Source organism: Ictidomys tridecemlineatus, chromosome 8 (genome assembly GCF_052094955.1).
Source record: "Ictidomys tridecemlineatus isolate mIctTri1 chromosome 8, mIctTri1.hap1, whole genome shotgun sequence".
Classification (NCBI taxonomy): domain Eukaryota; kingdom Metazoa; phylum Chordata; class Mammalia; order Rodentia; family Sciuridae; genus Ictidomys; species Ictidomys tridecemlineatus.
In genome coordinates, this window is record NC_135484.1 from 84540006 (window position 1) to 84567570 (window position 27565).

At 36.1% G+C, this 27565-nt stretch overlaps 1 protein-coding gene across 1 annotated transcript; it reads right to left on the reverse strand.

Annotated features, from left to right (window-relative positions):
• On the reverse strand, positions 1–27391 carry Ddx43 (DEAD-box helicase 43). Its single transcript, XM_078019725.1, has 17 exons — positions 27058–27391; positions 24266–24321; positions 19589–19715; positions 18223–18354; positions 16245–16326; positions 14616–14772; positions 14268–14386; positions 12983–13093; positions 12009–12150; positions 11261–11361; positions 9392–9479; positions 8390–8517; positions 8085–8194; positions 7283–7421; positions 5827–5914; positions 5146–5296; positions 1–191 (listed from the first exon to the last, which is right to left on the reverse strand). Exons 1-16 carry the CDS (start codon positions 27305–27307, stop codon positions 5183–5185), a joined length of 1944 nt encoding a protein of 647 aa, XP_077875851.1. The 5' UTR covers positions 27308–27391; the 3' UTR covers positions 1–191; positions 5146–5182.
• Between the last annotated feature and the right edge of the window lie 174 nt (positions 27392–27565).

A 27565-nucleotide genomic window follows, 5' to 3' on the forward strand; every position in this document is an offset into this window, starting at 1 on the left:
TTTAAATACTTTTGATTTTATTAAAGAAAGTATAAAATATTGAAATCTACATTTTTTTTGAAGTACTGGGGGTTTTTGGATTCTACATTTTTAAACACTATTATGTTAAGAATCAGCTGTCTCTTCATACTACTGGACGTTTCAATACTTCTTTTCATCTCGAATAACATATTTCTAAAATATCTTGAATTCTGAAAAGTAAGCAGAGAAAAACAATCACTATTCCCAACATTGTTTTTAAAGTTTAAGGTTGTGATGAAATGTACATAAAATTTATCATTTTAACCATTTTTGTGTGTGCAGTTCAGTAGTGTTAGTATACAACAAATCTCCAGAACATTTCATCTTAAAAAACTGAAATTCTTACCCATTAAATAATAACTCTTGCTTTTCCTGCAACCCCACCAGTCTTTGATAACCACCATTTTGCTTTGTTCCTACTATTTTAGACATAAGTGGGTATACCTTTTTGTGATTGTTTTATTTTACTTAGCATAATAGCTCTAAGGCTCATCCATTTGGTTTCTGGACTTGCTGGCCAACACTTGTCATTTTTTTAAATCTCATTGTTCTTTTATTATTTTAACTTTCTCTAGTGATATAGAGAGCATTTTTTTCATATGGTTATTTTCCATTTGTATATTATCTTTGGATAAATACATATTTATTTGCCCATTTTCTCACTAGGATGTTTTATGTTTTTGTTGAGTCATACCAGTTCTTTTGGATGTTAACTCCTAGTCAGATGTGATCTGAAAATATTTTCTCCAATTGCATAGGCTGCCTTTTCATTTTATGTCTTATTGTGCACAAATGTTACACCCAAGAAATTACTAACAAACCAATGTTAAGTTTTTCCTGTTTTTCTCTCCTAGGAGTTTCATAGTTTGGGTCTTAACATTTTAGGTCTTTAATCCATCTTGTGTTAATTATTGTATGTTGTAACTTAAGGCTCCATGTTCTTTCTTTTGGAATGTGGTTCTACAATTTTTTTCAGCAACATTTGTTGAGGGGACTGCCCTTGCCCTATTGAGTAGCCTTTTTTTTTTTTTATTAGTTGCTCAAAACATTACAATGATCTTGACATATCATATATCATATATTTGATTCAAATGGAGTATGAATTCTTATTTTTCCCACGTGTTCAGATTGCAGGATCACATTGGTTATACAGCCACGTTTATACATACTGCCATACTAGTGTTTGTTGTATTCTGCTGCCCTTCCTATCCCCCCTCCATATTGAGTAGTCTTGATGCATGGTTGAAAATCAACTGATAATACAAGGTTTTAAATTATTTAAGGGTGTATTTTTGGGTTGTATATTTTATATTATTGATATATATCTATTATGCTAATATCACTGTTTTAATTACTATAGCTTTATAAAATGACATGAGGAAGTGAGTACTCCAACTGTCTATTTTTAAATTTCTGGGACAGTGTCTCCCTTTGCTGCCTAGGCTGCTCTTGAACTCAAAATCCTCCAGCTTCTTCCTCCTAAGTCCTGAACTAGGTGTGTGTACCTGGCCAATTACATTGTCTCAAAATTGTTTTGGTACTTAGGGGTCCTTTGAGATCCCATATTAATTTTAGGATAAATTTTTTCTTTTGTTTTTTGTACCAGGGATTGAACCCAGCAGTGTTTATCAGTCAAGCCACATCCTTAGTTCTTTGCTGTATTTTATTAAGAGACAGGGTCTCACTGAGTTTCTCAGGGCCTCAATAAGTTGTTGAAGCTGGGCTTGAAATGGTCCTCCTGCCTCAGCCTCCAGAGTCACTGGGATTACAGGCATCCACAACCACGCCCAGCAACTTTTTCCATTTTGGGAAAAAATAAAAAAAGGCAATGGGGTTTTTATAAAAATTGTACTGTATCTGTAGATTGCTTTGGGTAGTATTGACATCTTAAGAATAAACAGCAGAGCAGGATCTAAGATTATGTCTGATACATAAAGGAAAATAAGAAATTATTTGTAAAATAATTCTTCTTAGAAAAATACTTCATCCTCAAAAAGTTGAGGAGTTATAAGGAGTCTAGCATGTGCAAGGGCCTGGGTTAAATTCCCAGTACCCTACAAAAATTAAAAAAACAACCAACTTTTACCAACTTTGAAGTGTTGCCTAAATTTTCATAATTCTTATGTGACTATCAGCATTTTTCCCCCAGAACATTTGTAAAATATTTTTGATTGACCAGTGAGACAAGTATTTTGCCAGGATCATTACATTTACATAAACAGCAGAGCAGGATCTAAGATTATGTCTGATACATAAAGGAAAATAAGAAATTATTTGTAAAATAATTTACAAATTACATTTACATATAGTCTTAGTAGTAGTGTTTCCAGAAATACTATACATATTAAAATAAATACTGTGGTTTACAGACAGGGTTACCATTCTATTTAACTTCTGGTTTTCAGAGTACATGTACTTGGTTTATTTTTGAATGTTTTATTCTTTAATACCACTATAAGACGGAATCATTTTCTTAAATTCTTGGTTTATTATTTGTGTATTTCAGAAATGCAACTAATTTATTAAGTCTACATTCTACAACTTGCCAGATTTTTGTGGAATGTTTAGGACTTTCTACATCTAAGCTCATGTATTCTGTAAAGATACCCCTTTTTCCAGTTGAGGTCCTTGCATTTTCTTGCCTCCTTGCTCCAGCTAGAATTCCCAGAACTATGGTGAACGGAAGTAATGACAGCCTGCTTGTCATAGTCCTTTGTTTTTACCACAGACTTAAAAATTTGTTGTTTACATGTACATGACAGTAGAGTGTTTTGATGTATTATATACACATGGAGTATAACTTACTCCAATTAGAACCCATTCTTTTAGTATTTTTTTTTAGTTATACATTACAGTAGAAGCTGTTTTGACATATCATACATATAATGTATAACTTCGCATTTAGAATCCCATTCTTTTTTTTTTAAGAGAGAGGAGAGAGAGAGAATTTTTTAATATTTATTTTTTAGTTTTCGGCGGACACAACATCTTTGTTTGTATGTGGTGTTGAGGATCGAACCCAGGCCGCACGCATGCTAGGCGAGCACGCTATCACTTGAGCCATATCCCCAGCCCTAGAATCCCATTCTCGTAGTTGCACCTGATATGGATTTCATTAGTGGTATATTCATATGTGAATACAGAAAGTTTTATCTTTTCTATTCCCATCCCCACTCCCTTCCCATCATTCCTGGTTTTCTAATCCAGTGAACTTCTATTCTTCCGCCCATGGACCATTTTTATGGCTTTATTATATTCAGGTTGTTTCCTTCTGTTTTTAGTTTTCATCGTGATCATTGTTAATGTATTTATCAAATTATTCTTCTATGTCAATTTAAATAGGCACTTGTCATGTTGTTTCCCCCCTTTTATTAATGTTGGAATATTTGATTTCTGTACACTGAGCAATGTGTGCATCCCAGGAATAAATCCCACCTGGTTATGGAATTAACCTTTTTAAAGTACTACTGAATCATTTAGCTATTATTTTGAGTCTTCAGTATTCAGGGATATTATTCTGTGGTGTTAGTGTTTGTTCTTATTGTCAGGGTGATAAGGGCCCCATAGAGGGGGATTGAAAATGGAGGTTGAGGGGATTAGTGTTAATTTTTAAACGTTTGCCAGAATTCAGTGAGGCCATCTAATTCTAGGTTTTCCTTTGTGGGGAAGTTTTAACACTGATTCAGCCTTCTTACTAGTCATAGTTCTGTTCTGGTATTTTTTAATGATTTAATCTTAGGTTATTCTTGGTTAATATTTTCAAACAAAAGTAAAACTGGGTACAAGCCAGGATCTGTGGCATATGAAGCATGTACTTTCAGGGGCTTGGGAGGTGAGGCAGGAAGCCCTGGAGCCCTGGAGTTGGGAGGCCACTCTGGGTAAAAAAGTAAAACTGGGTACAAGCCAGGATCTGTGGCATATGAAGCATGTACTTTCAGGGGCTTGGGAGGTGAGGCAGGAAGCTCCTGAGCCCTGGAGTTGGGAGGCCACTCTGGGTACACAGTGAGTTTGATAAAACGAAAAAACAAACTAGATGCCAACACTGGTAATTGTGATTTTATGCAAAACCTATATTAAAATGTTAAAAAAAATGAGGATACTTTAAACATTATTTCTGAACTTTGCTCTATTTTCTCCCTGTATATCAGAGGCAGTGCATGATTTCTTCTGATCTTGTCAACAACTGTTGTCAGTTCTAACTTCTTTTGAGTTTTTAAAGTATTAAAATATATCCAATATTTCTATTGAATCTGAAATAAAGAAGGGTGTCTTGTGTTAACTCAGTTCATTGTCCTAGGGAAAAATTTCGCTTTGAACACCAGACATCTAAGGATGGTTCACATATTTTTGAACAGCTGGAGAGTAAAGGTGGTGCTGTGTAGCATTTGATCTACCATTACTTATTCATCTAATCCCTTAGAGGACATATTAGATTTTGCAATTACAAATATTTTTATGAATTTTTTAAACATGCACGCGCACACACACACACACACACACACACACTAACAGAATACTTTCCTAGAAGTATTACTAGATCAAAAGTTATATGTGGGCTGGGGTTGTAGATTAGTGGCAGAACAAACATAGGTGAGGCACTGGATTTGATCCTCAGCACCACATAAAAACAATAAAGGTTAAATTCTTTAATTAAAAAAAGGTATGTATTTATACATCTCAAAGGTGGTTCTGTCTCCAGATCTTTTACACTCAATGACTTTTCTGAACAACTAGTTTATTGTCAACATTGAATTAGTAAATATGTATATTTATTTACATAAAATATTGAACCCAGGACCTTGCACATGCTAAGCAAACATTCTACCACTGAGCTACATCCCAGCCCTTTTTATTTTATTGACAAGTCTTGCTGTTTTCCAGGCTGGCCTTGAACTTTTGATCTTCCTGCCTCAGCCTAAGGAGTCTCTAGGATTAACAGGCATGTGCCCCAACTCTACATTTAATTAAGGTACTGTAGATAGATTAACTAGACTTTTGCTAATAGGTGAAAGAATAACACCTAATAATTCGAGGCTCTTGGAAATAATGCTGATTTTGATAAATATACTAACAAAATCTAGTTTCAAAAGGCAGGAGCTTGAAAGTCTGTTACATAATTTTTACCTCTGGCAGGTAAGTACCACTTTTCAGCATTTAGTCATTAATAAAACTTTTGGGGCTTTCCTTGAGGTCTTCCCATTTTTTTTTCCATTTCTCTTTTCAGTTTATTTGCCTTGTATCTCTCGGCCATTAAGACAAGCTCCTCTGGAATACTCTGAAATTATTAAAAGTGTGATTAGGATTCTGAGTTCTTTTAATATACTAACATGCCTCCAAATCATTTCAAGAATCTACAAATTAAATGACATCTTCCAAAAAGAAATGTTTGCCTATTAACCCCTAAACTAGACAGATTTAAAATATACCCATCATTATGCTATTCCCCTGCTTGAATAGTCCTGCAACTTATTCCCAATGTCCTAATACTCCTTTTTGGGGTACCACTTCCTACATGTTGCCTTACCTCTACTCCTAATTGTTTCCACTCCTGGAACACTCACCCCATCTTGTACAACTCCCACCTCCAACAGCTGGTTGCTTCCTCAGCAGGGTTTTCATTGCTCATTAACATTAGTGTAGATTCCAATTATATTTCCCATAGCTCCTATTCTTTGCCATTTTACAAGCCCTCATGTTATAAAAACTGGTTTTTAACTGTTTGCCCCTATAAACTGTGTGATTCAATGTCGGGCATAATGACTAAAACACAAAGGTATAGATTTCTAATGATTTGCATATTCTCACCTGATTTGCTCTTTCCAGAATATTAATCAATTCAGTGGCAACCCTCCAATCATTTCTAGTGATAAGAGTAATTGACATGCCCGTTCTCCTTTAATGGGAAGGGAAAAAAAAACCTCATGTAATTTCTTTTATAGTATGTATTCATTATTTAGTTAACATAGAAAGTAATGTAAAAATAGGTACAACAACTTTTTTTGCTCAAAGACCAAATATATATTATGTGTTAAAATACGTTATGCAAATAGCATTTTAGAACATAAAAACAGTCATTCCCTCAGTATTCAAAGGAGATGGCTCAAGGAACTTCTGAGGATACCAAAATCTGACGATAATAAAATCCCTTATATAAAATACCATAGCATTTGCATAACATTTACATTATCCTGTATACTTTAAAATCATCCCTAGAATACTTACATTACCTAATACAATGTAAATCACATGAATAGCTATTATACTCCATTGGTTAAAGAAAAACATATTCAGTACATAAATTTTTCTGACATATTCTAAATATTACCTAATACAATACAAATGCTGTACTAATATAGCAGGGGATGTGGTAATCTGTGGTAGAGCACCTGGCTAGTATGTGTGAGACCCTAGGCTAAATCCCCAGTACTGAAAAAAATTTTTTTTGAACTACAATTAGTTATTGTAATATTTTCCAATTTAAATATTTTTATTTGGTGTTACACAGGATTAAGTTCAGGGGTGATCTACTGTTGAGCTATATCCCTGGTCATTTTTGAGACATGATCTTGCTAGATTGCTTCAAATTTGCAATCAATCCTCCCTCAGCCTGTAGAGTCACTGTGATTACAGACGTGTGCCATTGCACCTGGCTTAATCTATACTACACCAGGCTTACTTCATTGTTTTAGAGAATGATAAGAAATGACTATAATCTATAGTTGTTCAAATTGCACAAGAGGGTATAACAGTAGGGAAAAAACAATCCTCTCTCATACCATTACCAATTTGAGCACTTTTTTTTTTTTTGGTACTGGGATGGAATCCAGGAGTGCTTTACCATGAGCTATATCCCTAGTCATTATTTTTGAGGTACGGTTGCTTAATGCCTTGCTAAATTGTTGAGGCTGGCTTTGAACTTACAATCCTCCTGCTTCAGCCTCCTGAGTTGTTGGGATTACAGACGTGGACCACCACACTGACTCAATTTGAATAATTGGTAAATGAAGTAATCACTTGTTATAGCTCAGTATTGTGACATTATAGACATAAAACCAAAGTATCAGAAACAATTACATGAACCTAGTAGTGACATGGTATAGTTGAATCTGCATAGGTCAAATGAATAGAGGTGAAGAAGCCAAGCAGATTGTGGGGAGGAACAGAATTTATAAGGAAGAGAAAAGTATGGTTTTCTGGGGAGGAATAGTCTGTGATGAGAATCCAGAATTGACCTTTTCAAGGGTAGATTATGCTTACTTACCCTGCTCTTCCAGTTCTCCCTACTCTGTGTACATATTCTTCAATATTCCGTGGAAAATCATAATTATATACATGTGTGATATCATGTACATCAAGACCTCTAGATGCCAAATCAGTAGCGATCAATATTCTCACTTTACCTAAAGAGTGAACCCAAATAAATATCAAATCATTCTGATATAAACCAATCCAAGACAAATGAAAAGTGCCTTTTCCTTTATTATTCTTGGTACTGGGAATTGAACCCAGGTGTTCTGAACTACATCTCAGCCCTTTATATTTTTATTTTGAGATGGGGTCTTACTAGGTTGCCCAAGCTGGTCTTCAGTTGGGATCATGATGTCTGTCTTCCTAGTATCTGGGGTTATAAGCATGGGCCACTAGACCCAGCCCTCCCATTAATTCTTAATCAGGTGAACTATTATTAACTTTCATTGAAAAGCTCATTGAAAATGGTAACTGAATTTCTTTACATGATGGCAAATTACAACACAATAGATAACATACTTGAGCCAGTGGTCACTCCACCATCTGGCCAATATCAAAAAGATATATGCCTTTAGGTAAATTGCGACACAGCTCCCATCACAAAGTAATACACTGATACACAGGTTTAAGTATTAGTCTTTTGGGGGCTTGGCCACTTAGTTGTAAGAAGCAAATTAATATTTAGAGCTCTAGTAAGTATATTTTGGAGCAGTATATGCACTTACAAATGAGTTCCATGAAAAGACGCTGTCATTCAGCCAAGTCCAGGTATTGGGTTTATTTTAAACTGTAACAGAAAACAGTTATATATGTACCTGTTTTAAAGTTCTCTAATGCTTTCTCACGATCACTCTGTTCCCTGTTGCCATGAAGAGACTCTACTGATATGTGTCTGAGAATTAGGTCACTTGATAAATGATCAGCACTGAAAGAAAAGATAGGGCAGTGATCTTAAGTGCTTATTCTCATGACACCATCAACTCATTAGCTTTCCTTCTATTAGCAAAACATTGAATAATAATGTAAAGGACAGGTTGCCCCTATTTGAAAATATACAAACAGAAATATCTTAAGCAAATCAATTTGTTTGGTTTTAATGCAAGCATGAGAAAATACTTACACTGCTTTCCTGCTGACAAACACAATGACTTTATCTTTAGGTGACATACTCTCAAGAAAAGTTTGAATATGAGTTCGCTTCTCTTCCTCTGTTGTGATGATTATATTTTGCTTTACTGTATTTACAGCCTAAAAGATTCAAAGATCATAGCACATATGTGTGAAGGAGACATCATTAGTTCAAAATGCAATGTTGGTTAAGGTTTTTGCCAACAAAAAGCAAAGATCCTAGTAAAATTATCTGTTCCCGCTTAGTTCACCCTTTCACTTATTTATTGAAGTTGACAACACTTTAATAGTGTTCAGAGAATGCTAAAAGCAATGATTACCCCTTTAGGAAAATAACTGAATGAATGTCAAGCTTTTGAAAAATATCATCCTGAATCCTGGGTACTACTTAGAATGAAGGGTGGTCACATTACAATCGAGGATTCACAATTCAGTGAGTATTTTGATTTTGACCATTTAATAAAAAAATTAAAAATATTACTGGTACCATTCTACCCATAATGAAAATATTTGTTTACATAGATAATATTTTACTAAGCATTTAATGAAGGGTGGTGAAATCCAGCAGTTATAGAGCCTTTCCTGAATGGTTAATGGTTTATAAAAGTATTTGATCACCATCTGCAAATCTATAATGAAATACAGAGCTAGGAAAGACTCACTTTCCTTTTTTGGAATGCCTTGCACATACTAAGTACTGTAGTTATAATAAAATGAATCTTAGACATATACACTGAAGTATATGGATATATGGGTAAGATTATGTGCAACTGGGATCAGTTCTGAAATTGAGTGGGCAGAGCAGATATGCCAAAATCAGCTATTTTTTATGATTTGCTTTTGTTTTGGACTTTTTGCTATTAGGGATTGAACTCAGGGCCTTGTCCATTCTTGTTCACAGAAATATCACTAGCCATTTAGCTATGTGTTTTAAATGTCATATGAAAAGTCTTAATAAACATATCAATATATTAGTAATAAAAAACAAACTTACAACGAGATCTAAAGTACCAACATAGACAATCATTGGTTCTTTCAAATAAGACTGTGCAAGTCGACGGACAGCATATGGCCAAGTAGCACTGAAAATAAAGACACATCAACATTAAACATTTACTATAAATACATTTTAAAATTACAATTTATTAAGCTTAATATTAACCAAGTTACTGGTGAAAGAAAAGTTTACTATTTCCTATTTTTCAATAAGGCAGATGTTACAGAATTGACAATGAATTACTGAGCTATAGTAAAACTACTAGAAACTTATATAGGTTCAACTAAAAATTTTTTTACACGCTGAGTATGGTGGCACATGCCTGTAATCTCAACAGCTTAAGAGGCTAAGAAAGGAGGATCACAAGTTCAAAGCCAGCCTTAGCAACTTAGACCCTAAGCAACTTCATGAGACTCTGTCTCAAAAAAAAAAAAAAAAAGGTAGTGGTGGGACTGGGGATGTGGCTCAGTGGTAAAGCATTTCTAGCTTCAATTACCAGTTTAAAAAAAGGTTTTTATAGGTTGGCATGGTAATTACATGCCTGTAATGCCAGTTACTAATGAAGCTGAGGTAAGTGGATCCAGAGTTCAAGGATAGCCTTGTCAACCTAATGAGACCTTGTCTCAAAATAAAGAAAAAAAAGATTGAGTATATAGTAGTATATAGTTCAGTGGTAGAAAGATTGGCTGGCATGCATGAAACCCCATTGAATCCTTAGTATCAGAAGGAACAAAAAAGGAATTAGCATTAACCAACACACATAAACTAGTAATTTTCATACAATGTCAGGCTTTTGTTGATATCACATGCAAATATTTTTCCAGACATGGTGGCATATGCTTATAAACCCAGAAATTTGGGAGGCTGATACAGGAGGATTGCCAGCCTCACCAACTCAGTGAGACACTGTCTCTAAATAAAATACAAAATAGGGCTGAGGATAATAAGGCTTAGTGGTTGAGTGCCCCTGAGTTCAATCCCCAGTATCCCCCCAAAAAGTATATATGTATATATAATATCCAAACCTTTTTAATGTGGGCTGGGCTAACAATGTTTGAATTCAGTGATCATTTTAACTTTATAAAAAGGGAATACTAGACTTCCATATATATATACATATGTAGACTTGTGTTAGATTGTGATCTAAACAGGGTTGATAAGGAAATACAAGTAAATATGAACAACTTGATAGTTGATAATATTTAAAGGACTGGAGATGTGGCTTATTGGTTAAACACCTCTGGATTAAATCACCAGTACCAAAACAACAACAACAACAACAATAACAAAAAACACATCATTAAGTACAGTGGTCAAAGGGTATAAATTTCAATGTTTCTTCAACCATATATAAAATGAAAGTGACCACATTTTGTACTTTTAGAGTAATTACAATGAAATTGAATTTCACTTTTCTTGAAATGGCAAGATTGTAGAAAAAAGTGAGATTTAGTGTATTTCCTCAATTTTACACGATCCTTAATGCAAATAAAGACAAAATATATAGAATCAATAGAAACTATTACATAAATGTAGAGTGTCTAAGGACAAGTGATGCATTAGTCAATGTAGCTCTTTCCATGAGAAGTAAATGTTTACAAGACCCTGGGTTCAATTCTCAGCACCACAAAACAAACAGAAACAAAAACAAAAAGACCATAAGCCCCTATCTGTAATTTAAGAGTAGTCAGGAGTGAAGCAGTCATCTTTATGCTTATACTGAGTTGCTAAACTAAGTGATGATATCTTCTTTCACCAAAGGATCTCAAAATAATTTCTACTGATGCTCTAAAATATTCTGAAGAATCAACTAAGGTGAGTTTCTAATCCACAGACTTTTATTTTACACAAATTAAGCATACCTACCTTGTCATAATAGTCTGTCTGTCAGGGCGTACATCTAACAAAATCTTCATTATCTGAGGTTCAAATCCCATGTCTAGCATCTTGTCTGCTTCATCTAAAACCTGAATTCACAAATTAAGAATGTGGCTGATTAGATGAGAGTTAGCTAATATGTATGCTTTCTTTACAAATATAATAACCATTTGCTGGGCATGGTGGCACATGCCTGTATTCCTAGCAACTTGGGAGGCTGCAACAATATTGTCACTTCCATGCCAGTTTCAGCAACTTAGCAAGATAATCAGTAACTGAGACCTTGTCTCAAAAAACAAAACAAAACAAAAAAACACCCTGGATTCAATCCCTAACCCCCCCCCCCAAAAAAATTAAAAAATCCCTCATTTCTCTAGAGATAAAAATAATTAAGCCATTTGAAGTCATAAGAACAGATCTGTGGGCTGGTAGAATGCCTGCCTTGCAAGCACAAGGTCCTGGGTTCAATCCCCTGCACATACACACAACAAAAAGATTTGTTTTAGTTGCCTTTCCCGTATCTTCTAAATCTGTTTAATGAGAATAAATATCTAAACCAACCAAGTAGATTTTAATAATTCCTTTGTAATTAATTACATTTTCAATCCTTATTTCAATATTCTTAAACAAATGGGGAAATATTCCTAGAATCTAAAACCATTATATAAACCATCCTAAAAATATTTTAAGAAGGAGTCGTTTTCCTCCCCAGCATTCCCAACGTCTACATGATTACCAAGTATGTTACACTTCTCAAGTTCACAAAGTTATTCATTTGCAGATCATTCAGTCTTCCGGGAGTTGCAATAATGATGTCTACACCTTTTGAAACATCTTGTATTTGTCCATCTCTATCTCCACCACCATATACACAAACACTTAAAAAAAAAATTCAGAGGTTCATGGTTAGACATCCCATCATAACTGAAAATCCCAATTAATCTATGCATTCTGGATATAGATAAGATGAAGTGTCAGATGACTAAGAACTATCCACAACCACCAATTCACAGTGGTAAAAATTAAAGAACCATGTATCATAACTTAATCATACAACACAGTTGCTATTGATTGGATCAATGAATAGATGCAGGATCCTTGTTAAGCTCTTCACCTTCTAAATAGGTGAAAAGCAAGAAGATGCATAAATATACACTTTACTAATATATAAATTATTAATCTGAGTGACACAGGAGGCTGAGGCAGGAGTATAGCAAGTTCCAGACCAGAGCCTGCAACTTCGTAAGACCCTGTCTTAAAATAAAAAAGGGCTGTGGGCTGGGTTGTGGCTCAAGGGTAGAGCACTCACCTAGCATGTGTGAAGTACTGGATTCGATCCTCAGCACCACATAATAAATAAAATACAGGTATTGTGTCCATCTACAACTAAGTAGATTTTTTAAAAAGTAGGGGTGGTGCTTGTAATTTAGCCTTGGGGTAAAGTGCCCTTGTTCAATCCTTAGTATAAATAAATGTATAAATGAATGAATTAATATTTGAGAAAAGATGTTTGCTCTGATTTAAACGTTATACAATGTATTCATGCATTGAAATTTTACAATGGTACCCCATTAACATACAGTTCATGGGCCTGGGGAAATAGCCCAGTGGTAAGTATTCCCTATTATATGAAAAACCTTGGTTAGGTTCCCAGTACTACAAATAGATAAATACTATACTGGCACAGAATTGACCAAAGAAATTACTTACCTCCTAAGACCTTTATATGAATATTTAGAACATTCAGCTTCAACCTGAAGAGCCAGTTCCCGAGTTGGTGTAAGGACTAACATTCCAGGTCCATTCCTTTTCTCTCTATCTCTTTGGAAAGAAAAACAGATTGCCTATCTCAGATGCATGGTATACTTAGTTCAGAAATTTATAGCAATGAGTGTCAAAGATGTATGTGTGTAGAGAGACATTTGTACCTTGTAAGATATCATTACAAGGGCCAGGGTTATGACTAAGTGGTAGAGTGTTTGCCTAGCATGTGTGAAGCACTGGATTCAATCCTCAGCACTACATGAGAATAAATAAATCAAATAAAGGTATTGTGTTCATCTACAGCTAAAGAAGTTTTTAAAAAAGATATTACAGTGTCCTTCAATAGACTTTGGCTTACTATTTATTACATACCAGATAAAATAAGCTAATGGTATGACAAGTTTTTGTAAATTCTTTCTGATTACAAAAGCAATATTAACCATAAATTGGGGAAATATAAGAAGTCATACAAATAAAAAATCCAAATAACATAGTTAAATCCTGACAGGGTTTAAGTCATGGTTTAAATGAGGAACAATCAATATACCAGTCTTTTCTCTTCTCTATACAAAATGAATTTATGTTTAAGGGGTCTTGTACTATGAAGGTGGAGAGCCTTGCTAAGTGTACCAATGGAGAAGACTGAATGAACTCATAGGAACCAAATAGCGATAGTAACCATATTACATATTTGGTGTCTATAGCTATGAAACTATTAAAGAAGGCAGCCAAAAGATTTCTTACACAAATAGCAAGCTTCCAGCAGAGCTGGTGTTAAGGCACGTTCTCTTGTCGGTGTGGATTATAATAGGGAATGGTACAGCATGCAATTTTAGACCTGGCCTGGAATAAATTGTCCTCCTTACAAAACATAAATAACAAAAGAAAAAACCCAGTGTCCCAAATAACCAACATTTTCATTTAATATGGCCTTTTCATTAACATTCATTTAAAATGTGAAACATGTTCTCATTGAAAAGAGAACTGGATTGAACATGATAATTTAAATAATTTGAATCAGTGTTCCTCTATTAAGGCTTTTGTAGCACTACCTATTGCTTCCTAAAAATATTTGCCAATTTATACTTTTTCATCAGCACTGTATAAGCATGTACTTGCTGGAGACAAGGCATTCCTTTTTGATTAATGTACTAGATAAAGAAATCTTCATTACATATTTGGTGTCTATAGCTATGACACTATTACAGAAGGCAGCGAAAAGATTTCTTACACTGGTTGAGAATCCAGATGAATAAATCCAGGCATTAAATATGATAGTGTCTTCCCTGTTCCTGTTTGTGCGACTCCAATAAGATCTATTCCTTGTAGAATTATTGGCCATGCCTGTGACTGAAAAAGAATAATAAACACTAAAAGAGCATATCTCTTCTTGTTATGTCTTTCTGTCTTCCTCCCAGCTCCACACTTCATTTAACAATTTTGAATGCAAGGCATTGGTGGTAGTGGTAGGAAGAACTAGAATGTTCATAAGAGATAATTGTTCTATGGTGATTTAATATATATCCAATATTGCTGAGGTAAAACATTCAGTGAAACACTAGAATTAAGGAAAGCATACTTGAATTGGAGTTGGCTTCTGGAAACCTGCCCTTTTAATGTTTTCCATAACTTCAGAGTAACATTGAAAGGCATCTTCAAATTTACAGGTAGGATTGGGGATAGGGCGCTTCGCACCATCTTTCAAGTCATCACATGTTATATTAAAATTTTCCTTCCTTTACAGGAAAAATAAAAACAAATGAGGATTAGTGGCTTAGGTCACTTTACTCACAAGAAAGAAATTTAAAAAAAAAAAAAGTTTTACTTTGAAATTCAACTGTAAATGATTAAAATCAGACTACCATAAAATTTAGAGTGAAATATACTAAGAAATAGAAACAGAAGCCCATCTTCCTCCTATCTGAGGATAGTTTCAGAAGAAAGGCGATAATCACTATTATGAGTGGACCCATAAATTTCATGTGCAAAATTATAAATAGAACCTGAAAATCATGTTTCATAATTCAAAACCAGAATGGGAAAACATTTGAGGGACTGTGATGTTCCATATTTTCTTTTTTTTGCTGAGGATCGAACCCAGGCCACACGCATGCCAGGCGAGCGCTCTACCGCCTGAGCCACATCCCCAGCCCTATTTTTTAGTTTTCAGCGGACACAACATCTTTATTTATATGTGGTGCTGAGAATCCAACCCGGGCCGCATGCATGCCAGGCGAGTGCGCTACCGCTTGAGCCACATCCCCAGCCCCCCATATTTTCTTAATTTAATACATGATCCTAAAATTTGTCATTTGTCCCAAAGTGAGCCCCATACCTCCACACTCCTGCTATACCATTCTTAGTTTTATAACAGATTTTTAAAAATTATTTATTTGCAGTACTAGGAATTGGACACAGGGCATCCCACATGGTGGGCATTGATCTATAGTCCTAGCTCTTTGCATTTTATAGTTTTACTAAGTTGCCCAGACTGGCCTCCAATTTGTGATCCTTCTGCCTCAGCCTCACCAGTAATTAGGATTGTGAGCATACACATGCTAGACTCAGATATATTTTTATATAACAATTTTTTTAGAAGTTGCTATTTTCCAGGTGCAGTGGCTCATGCCTGGAATTCCAGTGACTAAGGAAGCTGAGACTGGAGATCTTAAACTTAAGGTCAGCCTCAGTAACTTAGTGAGGCCCTAAGCAATTTTGTAAGATCCTGTCTAAAAAGAGGAGAATCACAAGTTTAAGGCCAGCCTCAGCATTTTAGTCCTAAATACCCTGTCTCCTTCCTCAGTCTTGAGTCAGTGTATACCACTGCACCTGGTTAGGTCCATTATAATCTTATAACCATATGGGACCACCCTTCATATATGTAGTCCATTGGTGACTGATCCATTGTTAGCAGCAAGACTGTATTCAGTTCCTCAGCTTATATTAGTCACATTTTATTGTTCAATAGAAATATGTCTACTCTAGACACAAAAACCATTTTCCATCATTATTGGATACCAGTCTTCTAATATGTAGGATGCAACCAAGTTTTCATCTGAATAAATATGGACAGTCTATTTTCATTTGAACATAAATATGGAAAGCAAGCATAGGCTTCATATGCAATCATTTCAATCTTTGCCTAAAGAGTTAATACTAATAACATAATTATACAAAAGCATACTTAAATTAACAATAAACTACATACCTCCAGTTGTCTACTTGCACTTCTGTCATAGAACTAGTTGATGGTGATTCAACGTAAAAGTTTTTCTTAATTGGAGGTAAATCTGGGATATAAAGGTGAAAATCCAAACTTTGGTAATAAGATTTTACATTTCATTAACATTTACTCAAAGCCACAAAAACAAACTAAAATATGTATTAAGTTCACCATGTGTTTAGATAATTTTAGACAGTTCTATACTTTACAACCAAGAGTTGCCACACTAGGCGATTTCCTTTTGGTTTTCATCCAAGAAAGAGACTTTTATCACTGAAGTTTCAAATAAAGTAAAGCATGCTTTACAAGACAGAAAACCAGTTTATGATGGTTTGCCCTCAAACATAGTTAACATTTCATACCATTATTTTTTAGGAAATTAAAAAATTTTCATTCTTCTGCTCTGAGCAATATATCTTATATGCCTGAGTCCTCTTCCGAACTTAAATCCTTCCTCTGACTTCCCATAGCAAATCTCACAATGTCAAGGTAGCTCTGGAAACTTAACATGCAAATGTGCTGACCAACAATGATGTTAGTCACTTATAATTTGATCATTCTATTCCAGTGCATTACTTTTTAATTTAATATAAAAGATGCAGTATTGCTGCCTCACTCTAATTGCCCAGATTACTATCTAAAACATACCCAGATTTAATATACCATGTGTGGAATTTCATTTAAAATTCAAAAATGGCCAAGTGCATGGCACTTGCCTATAATCCCCAATGATTTAGGAGGGTGAGGCAGTGTTACAAGTTCGTGGCCAGCCTCAGCAATTTATAAAAAATAAAAATAGCTGAGGACTTAGCTCAGTGTTAAAGCACCCCTGGGTTCAATCCCCAAATAAATAAGTAAATAAATGAATTAAAAAATGTGTGATGGGGTGGTGCATGCCTATAATCCCAGTGAACCCAGGAAGCTGAGGCAGGCGGATCACAGTTGGAGAGCAGCCTGGTCAAAAAATCCAAAAAAAACCCGTCTCCATAAGTTATGCTTTTTATGATTTAATGGTTTTCCCTTTTTCTCACTACTGTTAGCTAGGTCATTCCAAAATAAATTTTTCATAAACCACCACAACAATTTATGGTTGACATGTTTAGTCACTTCACACTTAATTCTTGGGGCTGATTTTCTTCCTTTTTCTTAAACTTTTTACAGTGAGTTACCTCAAATAATGCATAAGCTTAATATTCAGTTTTCCATTTATAAAATAGAATTATAGAAATAATTATGACTACAATGGAATATTATTCAGCATTAAAATATAACAATATTATGGCATTTGCAGGGAAATGGATGGCATTAGAGCAGATTATGCTAAGTGAAGTTAGCCAATCCCAAAAAAACAAATGCCAAATGTCTTCTCTGATATAAGGGAGGTGACACAAAATGGGGTAGGGAAGAGCATGAGAAGAAAATTACCTCTAGATAGGGAAGAGAGGTTGGAGGGAAAGGGAGGGAGAATGGGAATTGCATGGAAGGGGAAAGGAGACCCCCTTTGTTATACAGAATACAGGTATGATGATGATGTCAGGGGAAAAAAAAGAAGTGGGTCACATTAGATTGGGTAGAAAGAAGTGATGGGAGGGGAGGGGAGGGGAAGAGGGGAATGGAAGGATAGTAGAATAAAATAGACATTATTATTGCTGTTTGTATATACGTGACTGCATGAACAATGTGATTCTGCAACCTGTACACTCAGAAAAATGAGAAATTATATCCCATCTGACTCAATGTACAATATGTCAAGATCTTATACTGTCACGTGTAACTAATTAAAACAAATTTAAAAAAGAGTCAATAAATGAAAAAAAAAAGAAAAAAAATAATTATGATTTAGATCAATGACAAATTTTCCATTTTTTCATTTGGATTTCATTGCTAAAAATATGGCAGATATCTTACAGAAAAGAACTAGTATAATCAATAGCATATGTAAATCTTAGGACATAGCACTGACCTGCCCACTTTTTTTTTTCCCATTTCACAGCATCCTCTCGAATTTGATCCCAGTCTATCAATGGCTGATCTTCTGTAACACTGTCATTTGTGCTTGCATTTCTTCCAGCAGAAGGTTGGAATGCGACAATGTCTTTTAAAAATATTTTTTACCAAATTAGTTTTGTAATAAATTCTGTCTGCACAAAATCCTCAAAGCTATTTTTCTATACTATATTTAAGAACTGGAAGTGAGTGTGTTAGTGCACACCTGTAATCCCAGGTACTCGGGAGGCTGAGACAGGAGCATCAAGTTCAAGAAAGGCCTGGGTAACTAGTAAAACTCTGTGTCAAAATAAAATATTTTTAAAAAATGGCTAGGGATGTAGCTCAGTGTTAAACTGCTTGCCTAGCAAGTACCAAACCTTGAATTCTAATCCCCAGTGCCACAAAATAAAACACACAAAAAATTGAAAACAAAAACCAATTCTTGAAATATAAAATTTATTTTTGTAAACTAACATGTGCAAGGAGATCCCCAGCACCACAAAAAGATGGGGTGGGGAGGATCATACTATAGTACCATGATGATCTAGTTGCATGGGTTTTGTTATTTATTAACTTATGAAAAAATTTACTTATAAAAGAAAATATTATGAAGAGTCTAGTGTGTGCTGAAATACTGTCATGTCATTATCTAATTTTTTTAAGAGAGAATTTTTAAAAATTTATTTATTTATTTTTAGTTTTTGGTGGACACAACATCTTTATTTTATTTGTATGTGGTGCTGAGGATCGAATCCAGCGCCCCATGCATGCCAGGTGAGCACACTACCACTTGAGCCACATCCCCAGCCCATTATCTAATCTTTATAATATTCCCGTAAAGTAGATATTATCCCAGCTTGACAGATAAAAATCATGTCACCTTGGAGGTGAAGTTCCTTTCCAAGAAACACTAAGGAGGGGAAATGTGGCCATCAGAACCCAAGTTTCTGTTTTACTTTTGTCTCACATCTATGTATGGTTCAATAATGGCCCTTTCTCTAGATAGATATCAAATTTTTAATATTTCAAATACTAAGCAGTTTTCAAAGTCTTCCTTGATCTAGGGAAGAGACCAGAGTCAGAAGCCCAAGACAAATCCTCACCATTTATGTTGAAGAAGATGTATTAAAGGGTTATTTTCTATTATGTGTAACTTAGAAGTAAAACTAAACTACAGTTTCAATTTGAGGAATGAAAGTAATCTGGGCTTCTGTAGAAAAGAAAATTACTAGATTTAAGAAAATCTAAACCTATGTCTCAAGAAAGGACTCAAGTATAATGGATTATAACAAAGAAATTTTAAAATTTTTAAAGGGCTTCAGTGGGTAAAAATTACTTACCAACTTTGCGTTCAGAATTATTATTTTCTTGTTTTTTAACAAAATTTTCTATCACTGCTTTTGCTTTTATTTGCATGGCCTTGTTGCCAAAAATTTTGACTTCTGCCTCAGGATTTCCTTTTATTATCTGAATATAGGAGGAAGAATAGATGAGAATGAAGTCCCCTCACACCTATCCCAAACAACCACTCAATTTCAAATAATATAATAGTACATAGCATTACTATAATTCAATATCTACATTTCTAAAGAGAAGGCTTGTTAATATACTCTGGATTTACCTCCTGATTGGATGAGGAGAAGCAAGATAATTTGTAAATTAAAAAAAACAAAAAACTGACAGCTGGAAAAATTAATTCAAGGGGAGTATGGTAGCATTGCCCTCTAATTCCAGGAACTCAGGAGGCTGAGGAAGGAGGATTTCAAGTTCAAGGCAGTGTTAGAAACTTAGTGAGACCCTATTTCAATATAAAAAATACAGAGGCCTGGGGATATAGCTCAGTGGTAGAAGACCACTGGGTTCCATCCCCAGTATGGCCCAAAACAAAACAATTCAGCAAGTTTTAGGGGGGAAATCAGAACATCAATCTGACAGGTGACAATACTTTGAGTTCTTTCTTTTATAAGACGGGACTGTTTTGTTAGGCTTATCTTATAGAATTATAGGGCTGAGGTGGATTACACTATATTATGTGGATAAAAGTTTACTTTATTATTTTATTGGTACTAGACATTGAACCCAGGGGCACTCTACCACTAAGCTACATCCCTGACTCTTTGTTTTTTTTTTTTGGTTTTGTTATTTTGAGACAGGGTCTAAGTTGCCCATACTGGCCTCAATCTTGTGAACCTCCTGCCTCATCCTCCTGAGTCCTTGGGATTACAGGCATATGCCACTGGTCCCAGCTTAGAAAAATAAATAAAAATTTATTGAACTTCCAAGTTACTTATGTACATTTTTAATTTCATGCAGTTCTCTACTCAGACATGTATACTGTTATGGAGGTCAAGATTTTCTTTTTCTTACCAGGGATTGACTCCAGTGGCACCTTACCACTGAGCCAAATCCTTAGCCCATTGTTTTTCAGACAGGGTTTCACCAAGTTACTTAGGGCCTCGCTAAGTTGCTGAGGCTAGCCTTGAATTTCCACTCCCACTGCCTCAGCCTCCTGAGCCTCTGGGATTACAAGTATGTGCCACCCTTCCCAGCTGAAGGTAAATTTTCAAAGTCTGATGTTATGACATTTAGGATAGAATTTATAACACTTTTATAGGTGTCCAACAGCAGATAACCTCATTGAAAATTTATCTAGAAAGTACTATACACTAAATGTTGTCTTGGGCTGGTGAATCAGTGCTTATCCTCCGTAGGGTTTACAGAAACAACTTTGTGTAAGTACCGAAATAGGCAGTCATAGATGCTGCAATGGAAAAGGGACACCTTCATAGAATGGGGAACAGGGAGCAGGAAGCCTTAGACATCCCTAATGTGGTAACTAAGCTAACCTGAATGAGTAGGAGTTAGTAAGATACCAATCATAGGAGAGCATCTGGAAATGGATAGTGTTCAAGACAGTAAGGGAAGTTAAACACACCAGGTCATTGGACAATGCTGAGGAGTCTGGACTTAAAGTCTAAGATGCCATGATAGATTTTATGTAGGAAAGGAACATGAACACAATGTTTTAATTGGAGGGGGAAATTATTATTTTTTTAAATTTATTTTTTAGCTATAAGTAGACACAATCTTTAATTTATTTTTATTTGGTGCTGAGGATCGAAACAAGCATCTCACGCATGCTAAGTGAGCACTTTAACTGTGACCAACAACTCTAGCCCAAAATTATTATTACTTTAAAAACTTGATTACAACCAATTTGTTGGCATTAAAATTAGAAGCATTTTAAATTTGAATAATGGCTTATATAGCAAAATTAAGAAATTGAGTTTGGCAAAAATGGGAATAGGAGCTGGGATTGTGGCTTAGTGGTATAGCATTTGCCTAGCATGTGTGATGCACTGGGTTGGATTCTTAGCACCACATTAAAATAAAGGTATCGTGTTCACCTATAACTTAAATATATATTAAAAATATTTTTCCAGTAATTACAGATCAGAAGGCAGAAATAAATTTCAAGAAACAGACAAAACCCATGTTTACAATGATTGTGCCACAGATTTACATTCAGTATTGCATTAGTAAACTGCACATTTAAATCTTCACTTTGAGATTTGAGAGGTGTTTCTTGAAAAAAATCTCAGTACCTTATGCAAATAATCAGTCTTTCATGTGCCCTAGAACAACTTGAAATTTCTCCACTGTATGAATACACAAAATACTTACCACGTTGGTAGGTCAAAATACATACTTTCATAACAAAAATACAATGTACCTTTCAAGTACAACATACATATAATACATATACGATACAAATCTAAGTTTGAATTTTTAGCAGCCTTAATTTGCTTCCAAAAGCTCCCTATTTTGGTTGGAATTTTTAAAAGTGCTTCTTTCAAGCCAGTGATTAGGAGGCTTTGGAAGAATACTAGGAGGTGGTGAATTACTAAACTTTGCCCCAGCATAATAGTCCTTTTGGCTCACTTCAGTTAGAAATGCTGATTTCTTCCAATGTCTATTTTTAATCTTCTTAGTGTCTTTAAAAGGCTTTTTTTCCTGTTTGTGGATTATATCCGGTGAAGTAGAATATTGCCAAAAGTTATTATCATGCCTTTTTGCAGAGTTGATCTTGGTTAACGGCAAGTGATGTTCACTTTTCTGTCTGTTTATCTTTAGTTGTTCTGGCTCTGGGGAAAGGCAGTTTTCTGATTCTCCTGATTCTCCAGATTCAGAATTTTTCTGATTCTCCCATTTTTGATCATTTCTCTGTATTTTCAAGGCCTCTTTTTCAGCCTGTTTTTCAGATTTGAGGTTAAAAATGATTAGTGCCTGAGAATGTCAACTGATAAAGAAAGATTTTGGCTCATGCTTTCAGAAGTTTTAGTGCACATTTAGCTGGCTCCATTCCTTTGGGTCTGAGATGAGGCAGAACATCATAGCAGAAGTACATGGTGTAAGCAGACCACAATTTGTGTTTTAGAAAAACTGCTCAGACTCCACTAGATAATTGTTAGAGGGGATCAGAATGGAAGCAGTCTGTACAATGAAGGGAGAATATTAACAATGACATTTCCCCTTGAGAAGTACAGTGAACAGACAAGACTCAATGGTGAAGAAGGAAGAACCACAAAAGATAATCAGATTTCTGGCTTCAGAACTCAGTAAATGATATCATTCTCTTGTACTAATATTGTGAACACAGGAGGCAGCCAAGGTTTGAGTGGAGGAGTTCAGACAGGGAGTCATTTTGGACATGATGAATATCTCAAAGATATAATTCTTTTTTTAAAAAAATGTTAATTCTTTTTTTTTAAAAGAGAGAGAGAGAGAAAGAATTTTTTAATATTTATTTTTTAGTTTTCGGCGGACACAACATCTTTGTTTGTATGTGGTGTTGAGGATCGAACCCGGGCTGCACGCATGCCAGGCGAGCGTGCTACTGCTTGAGCCACATCCTCAGCCCTCACAGATATAATTCTTAAGTGAAGATCAAAACTAAATATTTGCAGCTGGGGCTATAGTTCAATGGTAGAGTGCCTGCCTTGCACGTGTGAGGCACTGGGTTCCATCCTCAGCACATAAAATAAAGTATCCATCTACAACTAAAAAAAATTTAAATCTAAAGACTTATACCTCTGGCTCACCCTCTCCCTCTGCTTCCTGGCTGCTAGGTGGTGAGCAGCTTTGCTCCACCACACCTGCCCCACCAAGATGTTCTGTCTCACCTCAGGCCCATAGCACTGGGACCAAGCAACTATAGTCTGGAACCTCTGAAACAAGAAGTCAAAATATATCTTTCCCCCTTAAAGAAAAAAGATCTAGCCAAGTGTTGTGATGCATACCTGTAATCCCAATGGCCTAAAAGGTTGAGGCAGGAGGATCATGAGTTCAAAGCCATCCTTGGCAATTTAGTGAGGCTCTAAGCAACTCAGTGAGATCCTGTCTCTAAATATAAAAAGGGCCAGGGATGTGGCTCAGTGGTTAAGTGCCCCTGGGTTCAATCTCTAGTACCAAAAAAAAAAAAAAAAAAATCTATATCTCTGAAAGTCTCAAAACCTATACACGGAACAGAACATAGCTCAAGTAAAAGGATCATAATGATCTTGACAATCATGAAGAACTTTGGCAACTTATGACAGCATGTTAATAACTGAGCAGAAACAGAGGTAAGTCTTCCTTTTGGAATGAACTATGCTTTTAGGATTTAAGGACACAGATGACAGTTGGGCATGATGATGCAGGCCTATAATCCCTGTGACTCAGGAGGTTGAGGCAGGAGGATGGCAAGTTTGAGGCCACTTTCAGCAATTTAGTGATACCCTCAAATTAGTGAGACTCTATCTCAAAAACAAAAACAAAACAAAAAAAAAAAAAAACCAAACCAAAAAGCTGATTAAAATAGCCATTGTATTTAGTTGCTTATTTTCTTTTTATATGAAATTAAAGCATGTTCTGTGTTAAAACAACAACAACAACAACTGGAGATGTACTGCTGATAAAAACACTACTGGGTTCAATCCCCACTATGAAAACAAAAACAAAACAAATAGATGACTTACCTGTATCCTTGTATTTGTCATATTTTGGATTTCTTTTATTTTTGACCCTCCACGACCTGTTTTTAAAAGTAACAGAGTGAAGGAATATGATTGCAAGTTGAAATCAAAAGTGATTTTACCTACTTTCCTCAAAGAACCTTGTCTAGCTCTTCCCCAAATTTTTCCAAGAAAGTTCCTAGGGTGCAGTAAACACTTTCTGTCTAGAAAGAGGGAAGGTTTTTATTACAAATTTTCCAAGTATCACAAATTTTTGTGGGTGGTAGAAGGAGGCTTCTTTCTCAGCAGTGGAATCTAAGAACCCTACTCCAACCTATGAAAAAAACTAATGGATCAACACTGAAACAACTATTCACCACCACAACAAAAATTCAGATAAAAAATGGTCAGTAGCTGGGCAAAGTGGAGCATGCCTGTAATCCCAGCAACTACAGAGACTGAAGCAGGAGGGACTGCAAATTCAAGGCCAGCCTCAACAATTCAGCAAGATTCTAACTTAGTGAAACCCTTTCTCAAAATAAAAAAAGGGCGGGGCACAGTGGCACATGCCTATAATCCCAGCAGCTGGGGAGGCTGAGACAGGACTATCATGTTCAAAGCCAGCCTCAGCAATGGTGAGGCACTAAAGCAACTCAGTGAGACCCTATCTCTAAATAAAATACAAAATAGGACTGGGAATGTTGCTCAGTGGTTGAGTGCCCCTGAGTTCGATCCCTGGTACAAAAAATAATATAAAATAAAATAAAATGGGCTCTGGATGTAGCTCTGGTAAAGCTTCTGGGTTCAATTCCTAGCCCAGCAAAGAATAAATAATAATAAAAATAATAAAAATAAAAAATAAAAATAATAAATAATGGAGTTGAGTAGACACTTCCCAAAATGACCAATAGGAAGGAATAAAATGCTTGATATCACTAATCAGGTAAATGGAGACAGAAATTGAAACCACAAGATACATCACCTTATACCTGTTAGAATGGTGATTATGAAAAAGTAAAAATAACAAGTGTTAGTGATATTGTAAGGACATTGAACTTCTTGTGCACTTTTGGTGGGATTGTAAAATAAATATTATAGCCACTATGAAAAACAGTATGGAGTTAAAAAAAAAAAAGCTAGGTATGGTGCTGCATACCTACAATTCCATTGACCCAGGAGGCTGAGGAAGAAGGATCACAAGTTCAAGGCCAGCCTTAGCAATTTAGTGAGGCCCTGTAAAAAAAATTGCTTAGCATAGGTGACACCCTGAGTTCAATCCCCAGTGGGGGTTTTGTGGGATCCTGACGTAGTCCAGCATTCCCACTTCAGAGTATACATCCAAAAGAACTGAAACTGGAAATGTCAAAAGGATATTTGTGTGCACAGTGGCTCATGTTTGTAATCCTAGTGGCTCGGGAGGCTGAAGTAGAAGAACCAGAGTTCAAAGCCAGCCTCAACAAAAAGTGAGGCACTTAGCAACTCTGAAACCCTATCTCTAAATAAAATACAAAATAGGGTTGGGGATGTAACTCAGTGGTCATGTGCACCCTGAGTTGTATCCCTGGCAAAAAAAAAAAAAGGAGGGTGGGACATTTACACTCCTGTGTTTATAGAAGTATTTTCATAATACTCAAGAACCCCAGGTATTCAGCAATGGATAAATATAATGTGGTACATATATAAAATGGAGTATCACACTCAGCCTTAAAAGGAAAATCTTGTCATATGCTACAAAGTGCATTGAGGCTTGAGAACATTGTTACACTAAATAAAATAAGCCAATCACTAAAAGACAATTACTTTATAACTCTTACATATTTATATATCTAAAGTTACCAAACTCAACCAGAACAGAATGGTGGTTGCCAAGAAAGGGAATGTGGGATACCAAGTTCTAGAGATCTGGGGTGCAACTTTGTTCTTATTGTTAATATAGTACTGTACACTTATTAAGTTGGGGCTGGGTTTGTGGATTAGTAGATCATTTGCTTAGCATTCATGAGGCAGTGGATTATATCTCCAGCACTGCTAATAATAATAATAATAATAATAATTTGTCACACTTTTGCACCAGTTAAAAAATCAGATCTGGATAGGGATGCAGCTCAGTGATACAGTGTGTGCTTAGCATTCATTGAATCCTGGGTTCAATCCCAGCACACGTTATCTATCCATGCATCCATCTATACATACACACACACACACACACACACACACACACACACACAGTATTAGATACAGATTCAACAAAGCAAGTGCAGTGTAGCACAGTGGCCTCACTTAACACCTACTTGTTAAGTGTTGAGAATTGATTGGGAGTAAGCTGTCTGTCCTCAGACCTGATTTTTTTTTTTTCCTTAGGTACCCAGGATTGAACTCAGGAGTACTTGGCCACTGAGCTACATCCCCAATCCTATGTATTTTATTTAGAGACAGGGTTTCACTAAGTTGCTTAGTGCCTTGCTTTTGCTGAAGCTGGCTTTGAACTTGTGATCCTCCATATCTCACCCTCCTCAGCCGCTAGGATTACAGGCATGAGCCACCAGGCTCAGGCCTGATCTTTTAAGCATCCCTCTTTTCCCCTAAGATAATCTACGTCTTCTGGGAGTTGCTCCCCCAAACCATTTCTATAAAATACTAAAACATGCATTAACTTATTCTAGCCCAAGGTTTTAGAAATTATCCCAGGCAGAGATCTGTATCTCATTAGATGGCAGCTGATAGGCAGAAGAGCAATTGCGGAGGGGTACCCTTGCCTGGGCCCCACCCATATTTCTCCCTACCCTTGCCCGCCACATCCATTCTCTTGCTCTCACCGATCACCGCTCCGACCAAGTCGTTCTTGAATCCAAAGCAGAGCGGCGGTTCCCCGCGACCAGCCGCCACAGCTTCAGGGAGGCCAGAGGAGTCTCTCCAGCCGCCACCTCTGCCGCCCCTACTACTTCCCCGACCTCGTCGATTCAGCTCCTCCGCCCCCCTCCTCTCCGGAGCCCGGGGCGCAGTCGAGTTTCGCCGCGAAGCAACGACCCAAGAGGAAGCGTTAGCTCCTGCTTCTTGCCTAGACATGGTTCTGCGAAGATTCTGCGCGCCGGACCTATCAGGCTCTGCACCACCCAACAGCGCCGTCGTAGAAGCCCTCAGCTAGGGCACCCACGCAGCCGCTACTTGAGGAGTCAGCGCGAGGCTCGCCCCGCCCCTGGCCCGCCCTGCCCTTCCCTTGCCGCACAGTCATTGGCTGGTGAGCGTTGTGGGCGGAACCTTGCCGTTTTATCCAATAGGTCTCTTAATCTTGGGAGCGTGCCTTGACCTAGTCGATGGCGTTGA